At 51.5% G+C, this 16,946-nt stretch overlaps 1 protein-coding gene across 6 annotated transcripts in view; it reads right to left on the bottom strand.

The window, feature by feature from the left end:
- Nucleotides 1-16,946, bottom strand: part of PDE6B (phosphodiesterase 6B) — a 44,001-nt gene that overhangs the window by 6,122 nt on the left and 20,933 nt on the right. For all 6 annotated transcript variants that reach the window (XR_012492117.1, XM_074319822.1, XM_074319832.1 and 3 more), the window contains 10 exons: nucleotides 5,054-5,194; nucleotides 4,892-4,966; nucleotides 4,673-4,737; nucleotides 3,913-3,979; nucleotides 3,658-3,705; nucleotides 2,850-2,999; nucleotides 2,470-2,613; nucleotides 1,923-1,988; nucleotides 1,331-1,477; nucleotides 74-181 (listed from right to left, as the gene is read on the bottom strand). Coding sequence is in view for 5 of the 6 variants with exons in the window: in XM_074319822.1 (XP_074175923.1) it covers nucleotides 74-181; nucleotides 1,331-1,477; nucleotides 1,923-1,988; nucleotides 2,470-2,613; nucleotides 2,850-2,999; nucleotides 3,658-3,705; nucleotides 3,913-3,979; nucleotides 4,673-4,737; nucleotides 4,892-4,966; nucleotides 5,054-5,194 (1,011 nt within the window). In the remaining variant the exon portion in view is untranslated. The remainder of the gene's footprint in view (nucleotides 1-73; nucleotides 182-1,330; nucleotides 1,478-1,922; nucleotides 1,989-2,469; nucleotides 2,614-2,849; nucleotides 3,000-3,657; nucleotides 3,706-3,912; nucleotides 3,980-4,672; nucleotides 4,738-4,891; nucleotides 4,967-5,053; nucleotides 5,195-16,946) is intronic.

Here is a 16,946-nt window from a genome sequence, read left to right as displayed (position 1 = left end):
GGCAGGGTCATCCCAACCCTAGTCAGGAGCAGGTGTGCGGGGGAGGCGCCCTGCCCCCTGCCAGTTCACGCACCATGAGCAGCGTGAACATGGTCTGGGCCACATTGAAGCCGTGGCGCCAGTTGTGGTAGGTGACCCTCCGGTACCCTTTGCTCACGGAGAACAGGAACCGCACCAGGACCTGAGGGAGGGCGTGAGACGCGAGTCCCGGTCCCCTCGGAGGACCCTCCCCGTCCTGCTTCACCACTGGCCCGCACTGCCTTCCTGGGTGTGACGGGTGCCTCCTTGGACCTGCCGGTAGATGGGGGCTGCCTGCAGCCCAGGGGGACAATGCCCATTGCCCAACAGCACCAGCGTCATGGGGCTTTCGGGGCCTCCATCCTGTCTCCCAGCCCCAAATTGGCAAGAGGACCCCAGTGAGGGGTCTGCGGTATTTTAGAAGGATCATGCTAGGCACGGGTATTTGACTGGAGCAAGATGTGTCGGCACCTGGCAGGGGTGATGGAGAAATAGGCTGGTGGCAGCAGGTCCATAGGCTGAACACAGGCTGAGTTGCAGGGTAGTTATCTGGGCCCACAGAAGGTGACCCCGGGGACTCTTATTGCTGCTGGGATTTTTAGTGACAGAGAATTATTTGGGAATCTTTTATTTTTCCTGTTAATACTTTCTGTATTTTTTCCTTTTGTGTTTTCCTTTAGTATTTGGTAAAATGTCTTTTGGAAATGCCAGCCTGCTGCCCTGAGGAAAGCTGGTTCCCTGGTGGGCAGTGGGGAAGCTCCTGGGGCGAAAGATGCTCCCTGGGGCAAAGCTGGGAACCCAGAGGGCAGCAGCAGAGCTGTGGGCACCACTGGGCAGGCTGTCTTCTCCTCCATGGGATGGTCTCTGAGGACCTCAGTGTTCCCACTGGGAGGATGTCGTGTGCTCTCTGTACAGGTGACAGGCTGCTTCTGCATCCTCTCCACACCACAGCAAGCCCCCACTATTGCCCAATGATGCACTTAATGACGATGTTGCTTGGAACTCCTATTTGTAACACTTTCCACCCACCCACCCAAGCAGTCATTTATTCTGGGCATACTCACTGCCCACCCCCAAACTTCCTGCAGGACCTGGGACCCCCGAGCACATCTCTCCCATCTCTTGGGGAACTAGGACCCCTGACCATGCCCCCTACTGCATGGGGAATCTGGGACCCCAATCATGTCCCCCACTTCCTCACCTCCTGGGGTACCTGGGACCCCTGGCCATGCCCCTACTGGTTGGTGAATCTGGGACCCCAACCATATCCCCCACCTCCTGGCGGACCTGGGGCTCCTGAGCATGACCCCACCTCCTGGGGGATCTGGAACTTTCGGACCACGCCCAGCTCGTAATACATCTGGACGCCGCACTTGACCAGCTCCAGCTCCGTGCACTCCAGATCAGAGAAGTGGAACTCATAGATGTCAAACTTGGTGGGTCCTGGCAGCGTTTCCTTCTGTGGGAGGGATTGTGGAGCTAAGGGAGGCAGGCCCACTCATGTCAAAGCCCCACTCATGCCTTGTCTCTGTCCAGCCTCAGATGCTCCAGGCGTCTGGTGACATCTGCCCTTCCAGGCTCTGGCCTGTAGCCCAGGACACTGAAGCCCTACTGGCTCAGCCCCCTTCCTGCCCTCTCCTCTCACCTGCGGCCCAACAACAACTTGCCCTGCTGGGCAGACAGAGTGATGTTGGCAGGGAGACAGATGCAAATATGTGCACATGCAAAGACACACAGGGCACACGTGGCACAGGTGCACACGCAGCAGGTGCACATGTGACATGGGTACCAGCCATGCACATAGCAGCAAACATCACAAGAAAACACAGTCTCCTGAGAATAAAGAAATCCGCCCCCCCCAGGCCCTTCCAGCCTCCTCCTGAGAGTGAGGATCTGACTCTGACCAAGATTTCCCCCAGCTCGTCTTCCTCACAGTCAGCAGGCTCCTTCCCCAGGCGTTCTCTTGTTGGCTAGGAGACAGAGTGACAGCATCAGCTACATCCTGTGACAGTCACCCTGTGACTGGGGGACAAGGTGACAGTGTTACCTACACCCCCTTGTGAGTGTGTGACAAGGTGGCAGTGTGAGCTACACCCTTCGTGAGTGTGGGACAAGGTGGCATCTGGCACAGAAGAATAATGGTGGCTGCAGCAAGCCCCAGCCGGAGCCTCCAGTTTCAGCGACCGGCGGGCAGTGCACGAGGGGTGGCGCACACTGCCTGCACGCCCCTGCCTGGCACCGTTCTGAGCTCTCCTGACCAATGGAGCCCTCATGCAGCACAGCCAGAGGACGGTGCTGGTCACTCCCCGCTCACAGCCGAGGAGACCAGGGCCCAGGAAGGGACCCACCCTGGGCTGTGCGGAGGGTGTGGGACTTCAGGCAGGGTCACAGCTCCGGGGTGCCACGCCTCCCGCTGGGCAGGGAGGAGACCGGAAGTGACTGGAGCAGTACCAGGATCAGCTGGATCTCGTCCTTGTCACATCTCACGTGGTAAAGCACCATGTTCTGGGCGATGTCCTTGCGGTTCTCCAGCTTGTTCATCTTGTCATGGGTGTCAGAGTTCAGCACTGACCAGCCCAGGAACTGTGTGAGGGACTGCACACCGGGCAGCGTATCAGCCGCCGGCTCCGCCGTGGGCACAGGTGCCAAGCGGTGATCGTCTCTGCCAGGGCCTCCAGGGTGCCCGCCAGAGCGCCTGCTGTCAGGAGTGGGGCCTCCCAGCTTGTCCCCATTCTCCTCGGGCCTAATGCTGGGTCGGGGGCTGAGGCAGACGGCCATGTCCCGCCACCACACAGGCGTCACCGCCAGAGCTGCGCCTGTGACGGGTTTACCTCCATGAGGACCTCATCCTGCTCATCGAAAGGCTTCCCATCTTTCCTGTTGTAAAACGTGGCAACCCCCACAATCTCTTCCTTTTTGTTGACGATGGGCATGGAGAGGACGTTCTTGATGACCCACCCAGAGTCGTCCAGAGGGCCTTCCTGCAGGGACAGGGGTCAGGGACGACTGCTGCTGTGGGTCTGGTGCCAGCCTGGGCCTGTCACCCAGCGAGGACGAACCTCATTTGTTCTGCCCTCAAACTGCAGTGTCTGGGTCACTGCTCCTCAGGGTGTGTTCACCACCCTACCCCCATGAGAACCTGACGTCCATGTGCCCGCCCCCTAGAACCAAGGGGGACAAGGGCACACCCCGTGAGGTGGCTTCTCCTTGTTGGTGCTCCAGTCACACAGCGTCTCACTCTGACAGGGCTCTCATGGCCCCACACATTATGAAGCTGGTCCCAACTCGCACGCAATTGACGCCTGACCAGTGAAGTATGGACACTGGCCAGTCCCCGGCGGAGGCCCTGATGACCAAGCCTACTTCCCAGGGCGCTTGACCCTCTGCCTCCTCCAGGAAAGAGCCTGCCCTGGTCATGTGACCCCAGGTGAAGATGAGGGGAGCAGACCTGAACCCTTGCTGGGGTCTAGATATGCCAGCACACCCGCAGACGTGAGCAGGAGATATGTGTTGTTCTCAGTCACTGAGATTTTGAGGGCATTTCTTACGCATCAAAACCCAATTCAGACCATCATTTCTGAACCCCCATGTCATCTTCCCCATGTGCAATGCATTTTCTATTAACAAATAGACAGATACCTGAAATTTGAACATTTCATCAGCGGGAGCATTCATAATGTTACAGATCTGAAAAAGGGCCAGAAAAACAATTTCAGCTGAAGTAGGCAAATGTACAATAGGGTTCTAAAAACAACTGTCCAGCCCAATGAGCTTCGTGATGGGCAAAGTGGGGCAGCGGCTGGGCCTGCAAGGAGGCATCCGCCTGGTGGGAAGGGCCAGGGCACAAGGGACCAAGGGAGGCACCAGGCAAGGGCAGGGCCTCGGGGAACTCACCAAGCCACTTTCTGCCACGTAGGTTGGAAGGCCGCTGGCCAGGGCCCAGTGATCCACCGGGGGTGTGCTGGGGGCAGAGGGGCAGAGGGTCAGGCGGACCGGACACGGGCTGCTAGGGGTGCGTGTGGTGGTGGCACAGTGTGTGTGACGCTCACTGCAGTCTCTGAGCTCTGGGAGGTTGTGGGGTGGGGAGGGGGAACTGGCGAGGACTCGGGGAGCAGTGGGGTGAGCTTTGCGGGCTTCTGTGCTGCCTCCTCCCTCCTCTGACCAACCTGAGGCCCCTCCTCTAGGAACCCCGTTCCCTACTGGGGCCACTTCCGGGAGCTGAGCCTGCTCACCTGCCTGCAGGCCTGGCCTGATCTATGGATCCTAGTCCCTGCACAGGCCTGTGGGGATCGCCACATGGCAATGTGGCTGCAGGGCTGGGAATAGCCGGCTGCCTTTCTCCAGTCTCTGCAGCTTGGAGTCCTGCCCCGAGCTTCCCCCGGCTGTGCTGCTGGCTGGGCTGGATGTCATCTCCTGTCCCATCCCACTGGATATATAGTTGGGACTCCCCTTCGGGGTCTCCAGCTGCCTGGGTAGCTGGGTGAGCCATGATGAGACCCCGAGGGGCCTCTAAGGTCATCTGCCGCTGACAGGGCCATGTGGGCAGCTCACTTAATCCTCTGGACGTCCACTCCAGATGTCACCTCCCTGCCCACCCCATTCCGTCCCTCCCAGGTCAGCAAGTCAGCACAGGGAGCCTGCTGTTTGCACTTACGGGATGACCTTAATGTCTTCCTTGCCGTGGAGGATGTAGTCGATGACTTTGTAGAAGAGAATCTCCTGGGGGGCAGACCGCAGTCGTGAGGCCCCCACTGGGTGCCCCCAGGTGACACAGGTGTCTGCTCCTGGCACCTGCACCCTGCCCAGTCCTCCCTGCCCTGCAGTTGGGGCTGGGGAACTGAGGTGTGGGCCTGGCCTGACCCCTATGACTCACACGGCCATCAGGGGTGCGAGGGCCTGAGTACGGCTGGGCCTCTCCCATCAGAACCGGCCACACGTCAAAGAACTCCTGGGCAGAGAACAGAAAGGAGACAGGCAGTGCGTCAGCTCCGAAGTGGACCAGCTGGCCAGGACGCTCGTGCAGCTGAGGCCTCACCTTCTCCTTGGTCATGTCCAGGAGGCCCACCGAGTACCGCTCACAGTTCAGATAGGCACGCACCGTGTAGAAAGCCTTGTGGAACTGCCTCTCGATGTCTGTCAGCTCCTCAAACACCTTGTTGGCTGACCACAGCAGCACCTGCGGGGTGGCACACCTGTGGGCCTGTGGCCACACCCACATACACCTGGCTGACCCCAGCAGCACCTGGGTGTGAGCTGACATACGTGACACACACACAGAGCCCTGGAGGCACACTGAACCATGGTGCCCCTCCCAACAGCGTCTCTAAAGACTCCACCAGCGAGGGCTTCATCCAAGTACCTGACTTCCTGCTACCTGACCCAGGAGACCCAGGAACCTACTGGAGGGTGAGGCCTCCAGGCTTCGGCCACATACCTGCCACTCCCTGCCCGGTATAGACCTCACACAGGGCCAGTGAGCGACTGAGAACTGGAATCAGTTGCCATGGGCTTGGAAGGCCAGATCTGACGAGCCAGCCCTCCGCAATCAGATTGAGAGGAGCGGGGCTTTGAAAGCATGAATGCATTGTTTTCTGTACATCAGGTCCTCTGGTGGTCTCAGCAAAGGGAGTTGAGAGAGTGACGATTTACTGACACGCCCCAGGAGGCCCTGGCCTGGACACCCACACCCCCTGGCCCCAGGCTGTTGTCCAGGGTGGTGGCCAGGCTCAGACTAACTCATGGGGCTGTCCTCCCCTCCGTTTCCTCAGCTGGGGCCCAAAGGCAGGTCCCTCCTGCCCCACCTCTCGCCCCAGGCACCACCTCGGGTGTCTCTGTCCTGGAAAGAGCACCGCCCGCTGCTGAGCCCTCCTCCTCCACCATAGTTTTCCTGGCTTGGCTCCCTTCCTGCCAGCCCCTCTTGCGATCCTCTGCAGCCCCCCACCTTTGTGTCACAGGCAGGGATGGGCTCTGAAGACCCCACTTGCACTGGAGTCTTCTCCCTAGGGGGCAGCCCACTGGCCACCTCTTGCACTCCCACGGCCCTCAGCGCTCCTTGGCACAGGCAAGGGACACCTGTGTAAGGGCTGCCTCACGCTTGATTGAGCCTCAGCCCAAGGCCGTGTACAGAAGGCCCTCCCTCAGCTCCCGCCAGAGCAGCTCCCTGCGCACCCCATTTTCTCCCCTGCCTCATTGTTTCAGTCTCATTGTGCCAGCGCTCGACCACAAGCTGTGTGCGGCCAGGAGGCCCAGCGGCACCCCATGCTCCAAGGTGCTCAGTGTGTGTTTGTCAACTGCATGGACAGCTGTGAGATTTGTATACTGTCTCAACTGTAGGTCCTGTGGCCGGCTGCCACCTGGAAGTCCGCTGGGGACTTTGGTGACAAGGGCATCCAATTATATCTGTGGCTGACAGGGCACAGGGCTACAGAGCCCCCTAGAAGGGGAGGCTGGCCTTGCGAAGCCTCCCCTTGTGCTCATGCCACAGGAGGGAGGTGTCAGCATGCCTGAGGGGGAGCAGACAGGACAGGTGACCCAGTGAAACTGACCACTTTTGCTCCCAGGATGGTCATTTAGTGGTCATTTCTCAAGAGCGGGCTGTTGAATGTTCAGGAATTTTGACAGCCAGCTGTTGAACGCCGCCACTACTAAAGCTAACTAACGCAAATTTAAGAACTAAGACAATGAAATTAAAACTATATTCACATATATTCACATTGTCTTCCATTCGCTCATCTTCTTGTGACCAGCATGAACCTAACAATGTAACTAGAGCAAATGAGGACAGCCAGAGACCAGACGAGGTGCCTGCAAACACCTTCACGGAGCCAACATCCCTGGGCCAGAATGAGATTCTCAGGTAGAGGGAATAGCCCGCCAGGCCCGGCGATAGCAGCTGGTCCATAAGAGAGTTTCTGTTCAAATTTAAATTTACCTAAAAAACAATCACTTTAATGGAAATTTAATTGCAAATCTGAGAAGGTACAGCATTTTAGATACAAGCTGTGTCAGAAAGTGGGCACAAGAATGCCACAGTTGGCGACAAGAGGCCTCCGTCACAAACAGGAGTGCACTGTTAGTGGGAGAGGGTTTGTTCCTACACAAGGTTCTATCCGTATGAATAACCCACAGCTAGTTGCCAAAGAAATAAACAGCCCAAGAATCAAACCACATTAAATAAGTGGTAACCCAACACAGGCACGCACTCACGGAAAGGTTAAAAAGTGAGAGAACCTTGGTAAACACAACACCTGCCTATGCCCCAGATGTCACCTCCGGCGTTCCCACTGTTAGCAATACTGCCAGCAACACTGCTGGCCCAGGGACATCTGTGTAAGGCCGCGGCGTCCTGACTGCACAGGTAGCGTGATCACTTGTTCCCTGAAGAAGGACTCGTAGGAAAGGCCCACATGGGCTGTAGTGTCTCTTACTTTTAATAATTAAATTGACCTTCCTGTGAAGAAACGGGAATAAAGAAATAAGACGCGAAGACTCTATGGATCTTTAATTAATTAGTCCAAAAAGCACAATTATTAACTATCTCAGGGATAACACATCTTTAAATGGACTAACAATTTAGGTTGAGGTGACCTCAGAAAACAGAATAGTCTCCGAGTGATTACAATTTAGAATGACTCATCAAAACATAGTATCGTCTATTGATCCAAAAAAGTGACCACGGAGCTGTTACCCTAGGGGGTAGCACCAGTCCTGTTCCACGGCGACAACAGGGTTTGCCACTCCGGGTTAGATGGGGATGTCCCCCAGTGGTGTGACAGCTACTCATGGTTCTTTTGTGAAAGGAGTCAAGTCCCATGTGGTCTGAGCTCAGACAGGAGTGACACAGGCTGGTTTCCTGTACTCTATGCTTCTCCCAGAAGGAAAGGACAAAGAAACACTTCACAAAAGCGCCTTCACTGTAGTAGATGATATAACATGAATGTAATAAATACACAAGTAACTGCTGGTGCCCAGGGAGGCGGAGCCCGGGGACCACAGTGAAACGTAACCGCGGTCACCAGAGGCGCAGCTCCTACGTAATCTCCTGTTGCGCTTGTCCCCACTGTCTCCACTGCAGTGTTACCCACCGCAAGCCATGGAAAGTACTGGGGGCGTCCACCGCGTGAGGGCCCGGGCGTAGCAGGCCTCGCGGACTGACACGCGCACGCCGACTGCATCCAGTTCTTCATTAACAGACATCACCAATACCCGCGTACCAGTCCCAGCCCTCTCGTGGCGCGGGTGCCAGTGCCTGGAACACACTCGTCCTCAGCGTGAGCCTCACCTGCGCTGCAGCCCAGCCGTCCACTGTGCCCAGACCTGGCTAAACCCCGAGTTCCCAGACTGCATCCCAGGTGCACGAGCAGCAGTGCGGGCAAGTGCACGCGGGAGCACCGGCAACTGTCCTCCTATAAGCCGGGCACTAAGGGCTCGTCCACAAAGCACGTGACACGAGTGCTTCCCCAGGACCACGTGACTCAGCTCCCATGCTGACCTCCAGCCTCAACGCAAGGAGCTCAGTACTCGCAGACCAGTCGGAGCCTTTGATATGACAGAAGATGCATACAAGTGGCTTCTGGGTTTAACTGGGAACACACAGGAGACCCATTCGCGCTGTTTTTTTCTGGCAGGACACGCCAACACTGCTGTAAGAAATGTCTTCACAACAACCGTATTTCTAGGAGCTTTTCACCAGCCCTTGCACGATAACTCCACATAATTAACTTTGCCATCAAAGCCCCACCACCTTCCTGCCCCTCTATGATGAGTCAGCTGACACCCTCCTGCAGACCTTTCCAGCAGAGTGCTGGCTTTTAGCATGTTACACAGCCCTGCCTGCCATCAAGAAGCATCGCACCACAAATGTGAGAAATACGTTGGACAAGAGTAACTTTGAGACAGTAAATAGTAGGGGGTTAAATCCCCTTACTTCCCGAATTATAGGAATTGCACCTACTCCTAAGAATTCAAAAATCTCCCTGCTCCCACCTTCCAGCATGTTCCGCAGTCAGGTCGGCTGCAAATGCCGTCAGACTCACACCCCGAAGTGCTGTGCTGACTCCTCCCTCATCCTCATCTGAATCGTGTTGGCTGTCGTATCAGGAACTATAATTGTAATGGTAAGCTGGCGTGATGAATGATCCCAGTCGGCTTTGAAATACCCACGCTAGCCATTGTCCCTGTGTCAATGAAACAATACCACCCACGAAGCCTAGAAACCTCCCCTAACTATTCCTAACAGAAGCCACCACACCAGTACTCCCTACAATAGCTATTACCATTAACTGAATGTACTCGGGACAATGAATTGTCACGAAAATGCTGATCCTGTCACCCCAACAGTCCTCACTGTGAAATGCGGACTCTGCCCACTGTACTTCTGAGGTCCTGGAGTGACATGGGCGTTCAGGTGTCACCAGGCCTAACATCACCGCATGCGAAATCTCAGCACCCATTGGTCTGAGTGTGTTGCTAGTTATCTGTATCCTACTGTCAATCACAGGAGGCCGCAAGGAGGACTAAAGCAGACCCAAGTAGGAAAAATCGTAGCCCTCTCACAACTCTCATACGACGAATAACCGCCATCATGACTTACAACCCAACCACAATCGTTGAAATCTCTAACATGCATCCTAATAGTGACCACCACACTGACGCTATTCACGTGTGGCCCGCCAACTGCAATGCTTTCACACTTGGAATAAGGTCCCTGCTTACTATCTCCACTTACTATATCAGAGTTCGGAGGCCTCCCCCATCATGCTTCCTGCACAAGAGAATGGTCAAGTAAGAAATAAACTACTGTGACAACTATCGGACCAGCCAGCACTAGCAGCTACTGCAGCACCACTTAATGGGTAGGTACCACTGGCACACACCTCACGGGTAGGTGTGACTGGCACACACTGCATCACTGACTTTTCCATCCACACACAACCCAAAAACTAAACAACAATTTGAAAACACAAAATGAACAAACTTTCTATTACCCATAATTGTGATATCTACATTAACTGTCTCCTTAACACCAAAAGTGCCAGTACTGGAGTAGGACGTTAGGTTAGCCCAGACCAAGGGCCTTCAAAACTTCAAACCAATACATGGAGCTCTTACAATAAGGCCTGCGAGACTCTCCCACAGTAACTGACTGCAACCAACCACCTTCATTAGGCTAAGGCTTACCAGGTGGGTGCGCTTTCCCCCAGTGAAATTTCAGCTAACACGTAAATACCCTAGTTCACTGGCTGCATTGCACTTTGGGACATAAAGGGGGAAAGGCGGGAGGGAGAAGCATGGATATGGTGGAAGCTGCTCCTCTGAATATGCTGACGTGTAACACAGTGTGGGGACTGGTACAGGGGGGCCCAACTCCATCTCCAGATCACAGTCCAGTGCTTGCTTGGCTGCCGCCTCTGCTCACAAGCTGTTGACATTCCACCAGACCACAAGGACGTTGGCACCCTGCACCTGACATTTGGTGCCTGAGCTGGGATGGTGGGCACCGCCCTGGGCCTTGTAATCGTGCTGAGCTAGGCCATCCTGGGGCTTTATGAGCAGATGATGAAATCCACAGCGTTGCTGTCACTGCCCATGCATTTGTAATAATTCTATTTATAGTCATGTATATTATACTCGGAGGGTTCGGAAACTGACTAGTCCCACTAATAATCGGACCAGCAGACAGTATTCCCTGGGAGAAGCCTCTGACTGCTCCCTCCCTCATTCTTACCCTCATTAGCCTCATCAATTAGCCTCATCAATAGTCCACCTCGCAGGAATCACTGACCTGTCTACCCTCTGTCTTGGTAACCCTGCCCCTGCAGGAGACTTTGCTGATTTAACCATTTTCCCCTCCATCTAGGAGTTTCACCAATTTTAGGTTCTATTAACTGCACCTCTACAGTTATTAATATAAAACCAGCTTTGTCCCAATACCAGATGCCACCATCCATTTGCTCAGTTCTAATCATAGCTGGATTGCCACCATCTCTCCAAGCCTTAGCTGCAGGAATTACCCTGCTATGGACACAGTCATTTGATTGTGATAAAGGCGAACTGGCACTTTAAGAGAACAGCCCCAGGAGCTGTGAGGTTTAGATGGAGCTGGGCTTACTCTCTAGGCCTGACTTCCTGTTAGAACGCTATGGTTCTAACTTCCTGTGCGCGCGTGTGTGTGTGTGTGTGTGTGTGTGTGTGTGTGTGTGTGTTGGGGGAGTTGGGGTGTGTGTGGGGGGTATATATAGGGGCCATTTTGAGAGATGGCTTCATCTGTACACCGCTGGCTGGTCAGCTGGAGGTGTGCGTTCTCACACTGCTGGTGGTTTTCCTTTTTCCTTTTCCCAAATAAACCCTTTTAGGCGGACTACCTAGAAAATTGTTTTATCCAGTCGACAAATGCTTTTTTTTTTTTTTTTTCTTACTCTGCAGGAGAAGACACCATCTTCTTCTTTAAAAAAAAAAAAAAAAATTTTATTGGGGAGTATTGGGGAACGGTGTGTTTCTCCAGGGCCCATCAGCTCCAAGTTGTTGTCCTTCAATCTAGTTGTGGAGGGCACAGCTCACTGGCCCCTGTGGGAATCGAACCGGCAACTCTGCTGTTCAGAGCTCACGCTCTAACCAACTGAGCCAGCCGGCTGCCCTGACACTATCTTATGTCAACATTTAATGTACTTTTTGGCCACCCACATGTGTATGCCCTTATCCCACCAGGGTTCAGAATAAGTTCACAGACTGTTACATGGTGATCAGAGGGAAAGGGCCTTTCGGATACAGAGGAACAGTCTGGGCTATAATACCTATGGCTCTATAGGGTTTATTGTAGGAACCCATCACGAAATCACAGTGGGTACAGACACTGACACATGAGCACACTCTACATCCACCACTACAATTATTGCCATTCCTGCAGGACTAAATATATCCGTCTGGTTAGCAGCCCTACACAGACGTAACCAGAGGGCTGCCCGCTGTACTGTGTGTCGTGGCTTCCATCTGCTTACGCACAGTGGGACATTTAGCAGGACTGTCCTTGCCAAGTCGTTACTGCACACTGCACTTCATGACATAGACGATGTCGTAGCATTTTCACAGCGTCCTGTCACTAGGAGCGGCATTTGCTGTCACAGGAGGATTTGTCCACTGACTCCCACAATTTCCAGTCCACACACTAAAATCCCCTTCATAAGTACATCTGTTGGTACCATGGAACTTCACACACTTCCTCGGCCCAACAGCGAGACCCCCACGCTACTGTGATTACCGGTTGCACAACAACATAAAGTACCGTTTCACCCGTGGGCTCGTTCATCATTAACCGCAGTGACACCAACAGTTGTATAGTCCAAGAAGCATTCGTGTCCCAACGAGAAGCATTACCAACCACTCATCTCGAGCACGTCACACCGCCTGCTGGAAGAGCCTACGTACAAAGACTCAAAATAAGCGAAGGGATTGAACCCTTCCGACTGTTCATGCCAGTATCATAGCCACTGCATCCTTCCCCACAAGCCGCACCTTAGCAAACTTACACAACTTTGTCTTTATATCTCCATGGCAGATCCCTTCCGACTAGCCTTTCAAGATGTGACATTGCCCATCACAGAACAACTGCATTTCCATGACCACACATTGACAATCATTTCCCTAATTGGCTCTTGACCTGTACATTATCTCACCTACATTAACCACTATCCGAACCCACATAAGCACAGCAGTTGCACAGGAAGCAGAAACAATCAGGACCATCTTACCAGACACCATTTTAATCGTAAGTGCCCTGCCATCGCAATGGACCTGCTACATAGTGGGTGAAATTAATAACACTTTTCTAACTGTGAGAACAAAGGGTCACCAGTGATACTGAAGATAAAGAGGACACAGAATCTGAAGATAAATTTAGCTTGCTGCATAACACTTAATGAAACCTGAGGGCAAGAGGCTATGCCTTGTAGTCACTGAACCTACAGAAATGAGAATCCCAATACTAATTTCATCTGAAAATATCACACCCTCATGAGCCACCCTTTCCCTGGGCCCCAAAACAGGTGGTACACCAGGATCGTCAGGCGAACAACCTTCACACCCACATGACCAATCTGTACTACAGACAGTGTTCTGGAATTTGCAGGTGAAACCAAAGCTTTACACCTATCGTCTGTGAACTAGTGCCATTAAAGCACCGAAAAATGATCTACATTCATACTCTAAAGACCATAATGAGCTAACTGGCATTAACCTTTTAAGTTAAATAGTGAGATTATAAATTCTGTTCCTAACAATAGCCACAACTGGATAGAGCAACATGATTTACTACAATTTTGTCAACAATCCTCACCGTATTAATTATAACACAACAGAAAATTTCAAAACACTTATTACCATAGCCCTGAACCTGAAACAAAATATCAAAACACTCCCTCAAAATTTAAATGAATGAAAATTTATGTTCCTCTCTCATTACCCCTAAGATATAGGACTATATATTGTAAATTTAACCATCATAGTCCCAAGTATTTTATTTCTATCAACCAGGCGATTAATTAACAACTGCCTAATTGCCATTTAACAATGTGCCATCCGGGGAGCGGTGCAGAGCGGCCTGAGCACCAGCTAGGTGCCCACTGGGGCCCTGGCGCCCAAGGACCTGTGCCATCCCTGAGCTGTACACCAGTGACCTGCTCTTGGTGCATAAGTTCACAGAGAAACACGAATGGATAACAACATAAAATGGTGTTGGATAGTGGGAACCATCAATTTTGCATAGGAAGCTTCGGGAAATGTGTATTGTAGATTGCCTGAAGTTGGGACAAAATTGAACAAACAAGATGACTTTGGTGCTTTGGAAAGTGTAACAGCTGCTAGTGAATTCTAGTCTCCTCCATTCAGGAGAAATAACTGCAATTAACGGGACTCTTGCAGAAAACCCAGGACTTGTCAAAGATCTTGTTCTGAGGCTGGTTGGCTGGGGGGGATGACACTGAAACCCTTCATAATCGATGAAGAAACATGTGAGAAAGACATGAAATCTACTGAGCAGTGGCAATGTAACCCCCTAAATAAAGTAGCATAAACTACTTAATCTGGCATAGGTGTCTTAAATCAGTGGTGGAGAGAAGATTTAAAATAGCAACTTTCAGTAATACCAATGGAAAAAGTAACTACAACAGTGCTACTGGAAGAAAATACCCCTTATACATTGCTTTGTACCCTGAAACTAATGAAAAAAAAGAAAGAAAAAAAGAAAGAAAATACCCCTTGAATGATTGTAGATACACACAATATGCACCTTTTTTCAGAACCCCCTATGAATTTTAGGTTAGACTACAGTTACAATATTCAGAGTTCCTGCAATTATTTGTGGTAAAATCTAGTTATGAAAATTATGTAATTCAACAATAACATCGTTACCTTACACCCTATATAATATTACAACTGGCTTCCATCCATCTGGGATTCGGGTGCAAATACTTAATGATCTTTCCATCAGAAATAACTGGCAGTGGAGAAAAGTTTTGTTAGTTGTTACAGTGTCAGATGAACAATACTGTCTAAATTTTGCAATATACTGTGTTTGCTGGTGCTGTTTTTGTACAGTGAAGCAACAGCCTTGCGGAAGACAACGTTTAATAAGAAAACATTCAACTCCTTCATTAAAAAACTGAAGTACGTCTAATTCAACCAAAATCAAAGCAGATAACCTACTCACAACCATAAAAGTCAAACCTGGACCCCAAATACTGACATCAGTCATTCTATTCATCTGCTAGGCCTGCTCCCACTGACTTACACCCACCACGTGAGTATCAATAAACTTAGGAGTAGCCGTTCATCTACAGGAAGGACAGCTATCCTTGGATTGCGCCATAAAACAAAGCACCCCCTTGCTCAGCCACGCCACAAGGAACCCCATCCCCCTCATCTTCACATTGGTAGTTACCGAAACTATCAGGCTATTCATTCAACAAGCAGCGCTCACCAGACAACTAACAGCCAGCACCGCTGCCTGCATCTGCTAACTTGCCTGACCGGAGGGGTTACTCTGGTCATTTAAACATCAGCACCACTGCAGTTTTTATTACATGTACTATTCTCACTGTAGTAACAGTCCTCGAATTCGCAGGCCTATGTGTCCACCCTTCTTGTAAGCCTCGAGTTATGTGCCAACACCTGATGACCCAGCAAACCGAAGCATTCCACAGAGTTCAACCAAGCCACTGACCGCGTAAGGGAGCCCTCTGAGCCCTGCTTATAACACCTGGCTTTGTAATATGATTTCACTTCAACACTGTAGCACTAGTGTTACGAGGTGTACTGACAACTTCCTATTGGTCACTGACACGAAATGGCACCTGAGAAAGCACTTTCCAAGGACAGTGACTCAGATGGGCTCATTTTTTTTTAAATCATTTCAGAAGTCTTATTTTTCTCTGGAGTTTTCTGAACTTTCTACCATTCAAGTGTAGCCCCAAAACCTGAACCAGGTGGATGGTGAGCACCAAAGGCATTTGCCCCTGAGCCCCCTGGAAGTACTGCTTCCTAAAGCCCCAGACCACCAGCCTCTGGAGTCTCCATCACATGGGCCCCCCACAGTGTGATGGATGGAAACTACAGACACAAGCTGCAAGCCCATGTGTCACATCTGCCTGGGTGTGTATTTCTCGGCGATCAACATTATTTACAGACCCTCATGGATACGTGTGACAAACGGCTCCACCTTCCTTACTGTATGGTCCCGTGTTACATCCAAACGCCATTTTGGATCTGAAGCCACTGCCTGATGCTGACATTGTGTAGACGTGGCTTCAGTATTCTTGTGTGTGTGCAGTTACTGTTGAGGCTCTTGTTCTTCTAGTATAAAAAGTACAGGTGACTTCCAATCAATTTGTTTTGGTAGAATCCGACAAAGAATAATACGCCTTACGCCAGCACTATGCATCCACACTGCTAGTCTCATTGCCTGTAATTATGTGTTCTGACTGTGAAGTAAACGTCTGTAAGGAGAAATCAATCCTATACGAATGCAGCTTTGACCCACCACGACCAGCATGCTGACTTTTGTCTGTGAAATTCTCCCCAGCAGCCGTCACATTCTGATAATTTGACCTAGAATTCGTGCTCCTCTTAGTTTTTCCCTGTGCGTCCCACACGAACAACCTAAACGCCATACGCACCAAGCACTAGTTCCACTGTCACCATTAGCTCTTAGTCTAGCATATGAAAGACTCAAAGTGGTAGAACAAACTGAATAATGACAATTAGTCTACACTCAAATGAACATTTTGATTCGTTAGAGTATGATTAAATTAATAATGATCCAGCGTCTGTCGTCTGCATCAGCACTGTGCTAGGGTTTGCAGTGTCCTTGACTGCAATACACCAGTCATACCGAATTTGTCACTGTTAAGCTTAGGAAGGGTAATCCTATCAATAGTCGTAATAATACGTGTGATAATACTGAATACCTCCCTCACTTAGCTAATAATGCCAGTCAACTCACCAGGACTGCCAGCCTGAGAAGCTGAGTGAGGCTGTCTCGCACAGCACCTAACACGTGTGGTGCTGACAACACACAGAACCTCAGCCTTCTCCGGTGATGGATGTTATTCCAACTATTATATTCGTAGCAGTTACATGCTTATGAAGAATAACACAACCTGTAGCCTAGTAATTAGGTTTATTGGCCTATTTATACCAAGCGAACACGATGACAAACAATCTCAAGCTGTCCCTCACGTTTTTTTCTGATCCTGTCGACACTCGTGTTAACGTACAACATGACGTCTCTCCGCGGTGCTCCTGCCAGGCAGCCCCACCTGGCCAAAGGTCCCTAAACCAAAGAAAGGCAGCCATCGCTGCCCTGGTCCTGTCACAAACATCCCCGATGATGACAGTGACCGCCTCACCCTGGCCCTGTTACACGTTCTGTGTGAAGC

This window comes from Rhinolophus sinicus, linkage group LG02, assembly GCF_036562045.2.
Source record: "Rhinolophus sinicus isolate RSC01 linkage group LG02, ASM3656204v1, whole genome shotgun sequence".
NCBI classification, from domain to species: Eukaryota; Metazoa; Chordata; class Mammalia; order Chiroptera; family Rhinolophidae; genus Rhinolophus; species Rhinolophus sinicus.
Note: the sequence above shows the minus strand (reverse complement) of the source record. Positions and strands in the feature narration are given on the sequence as shown.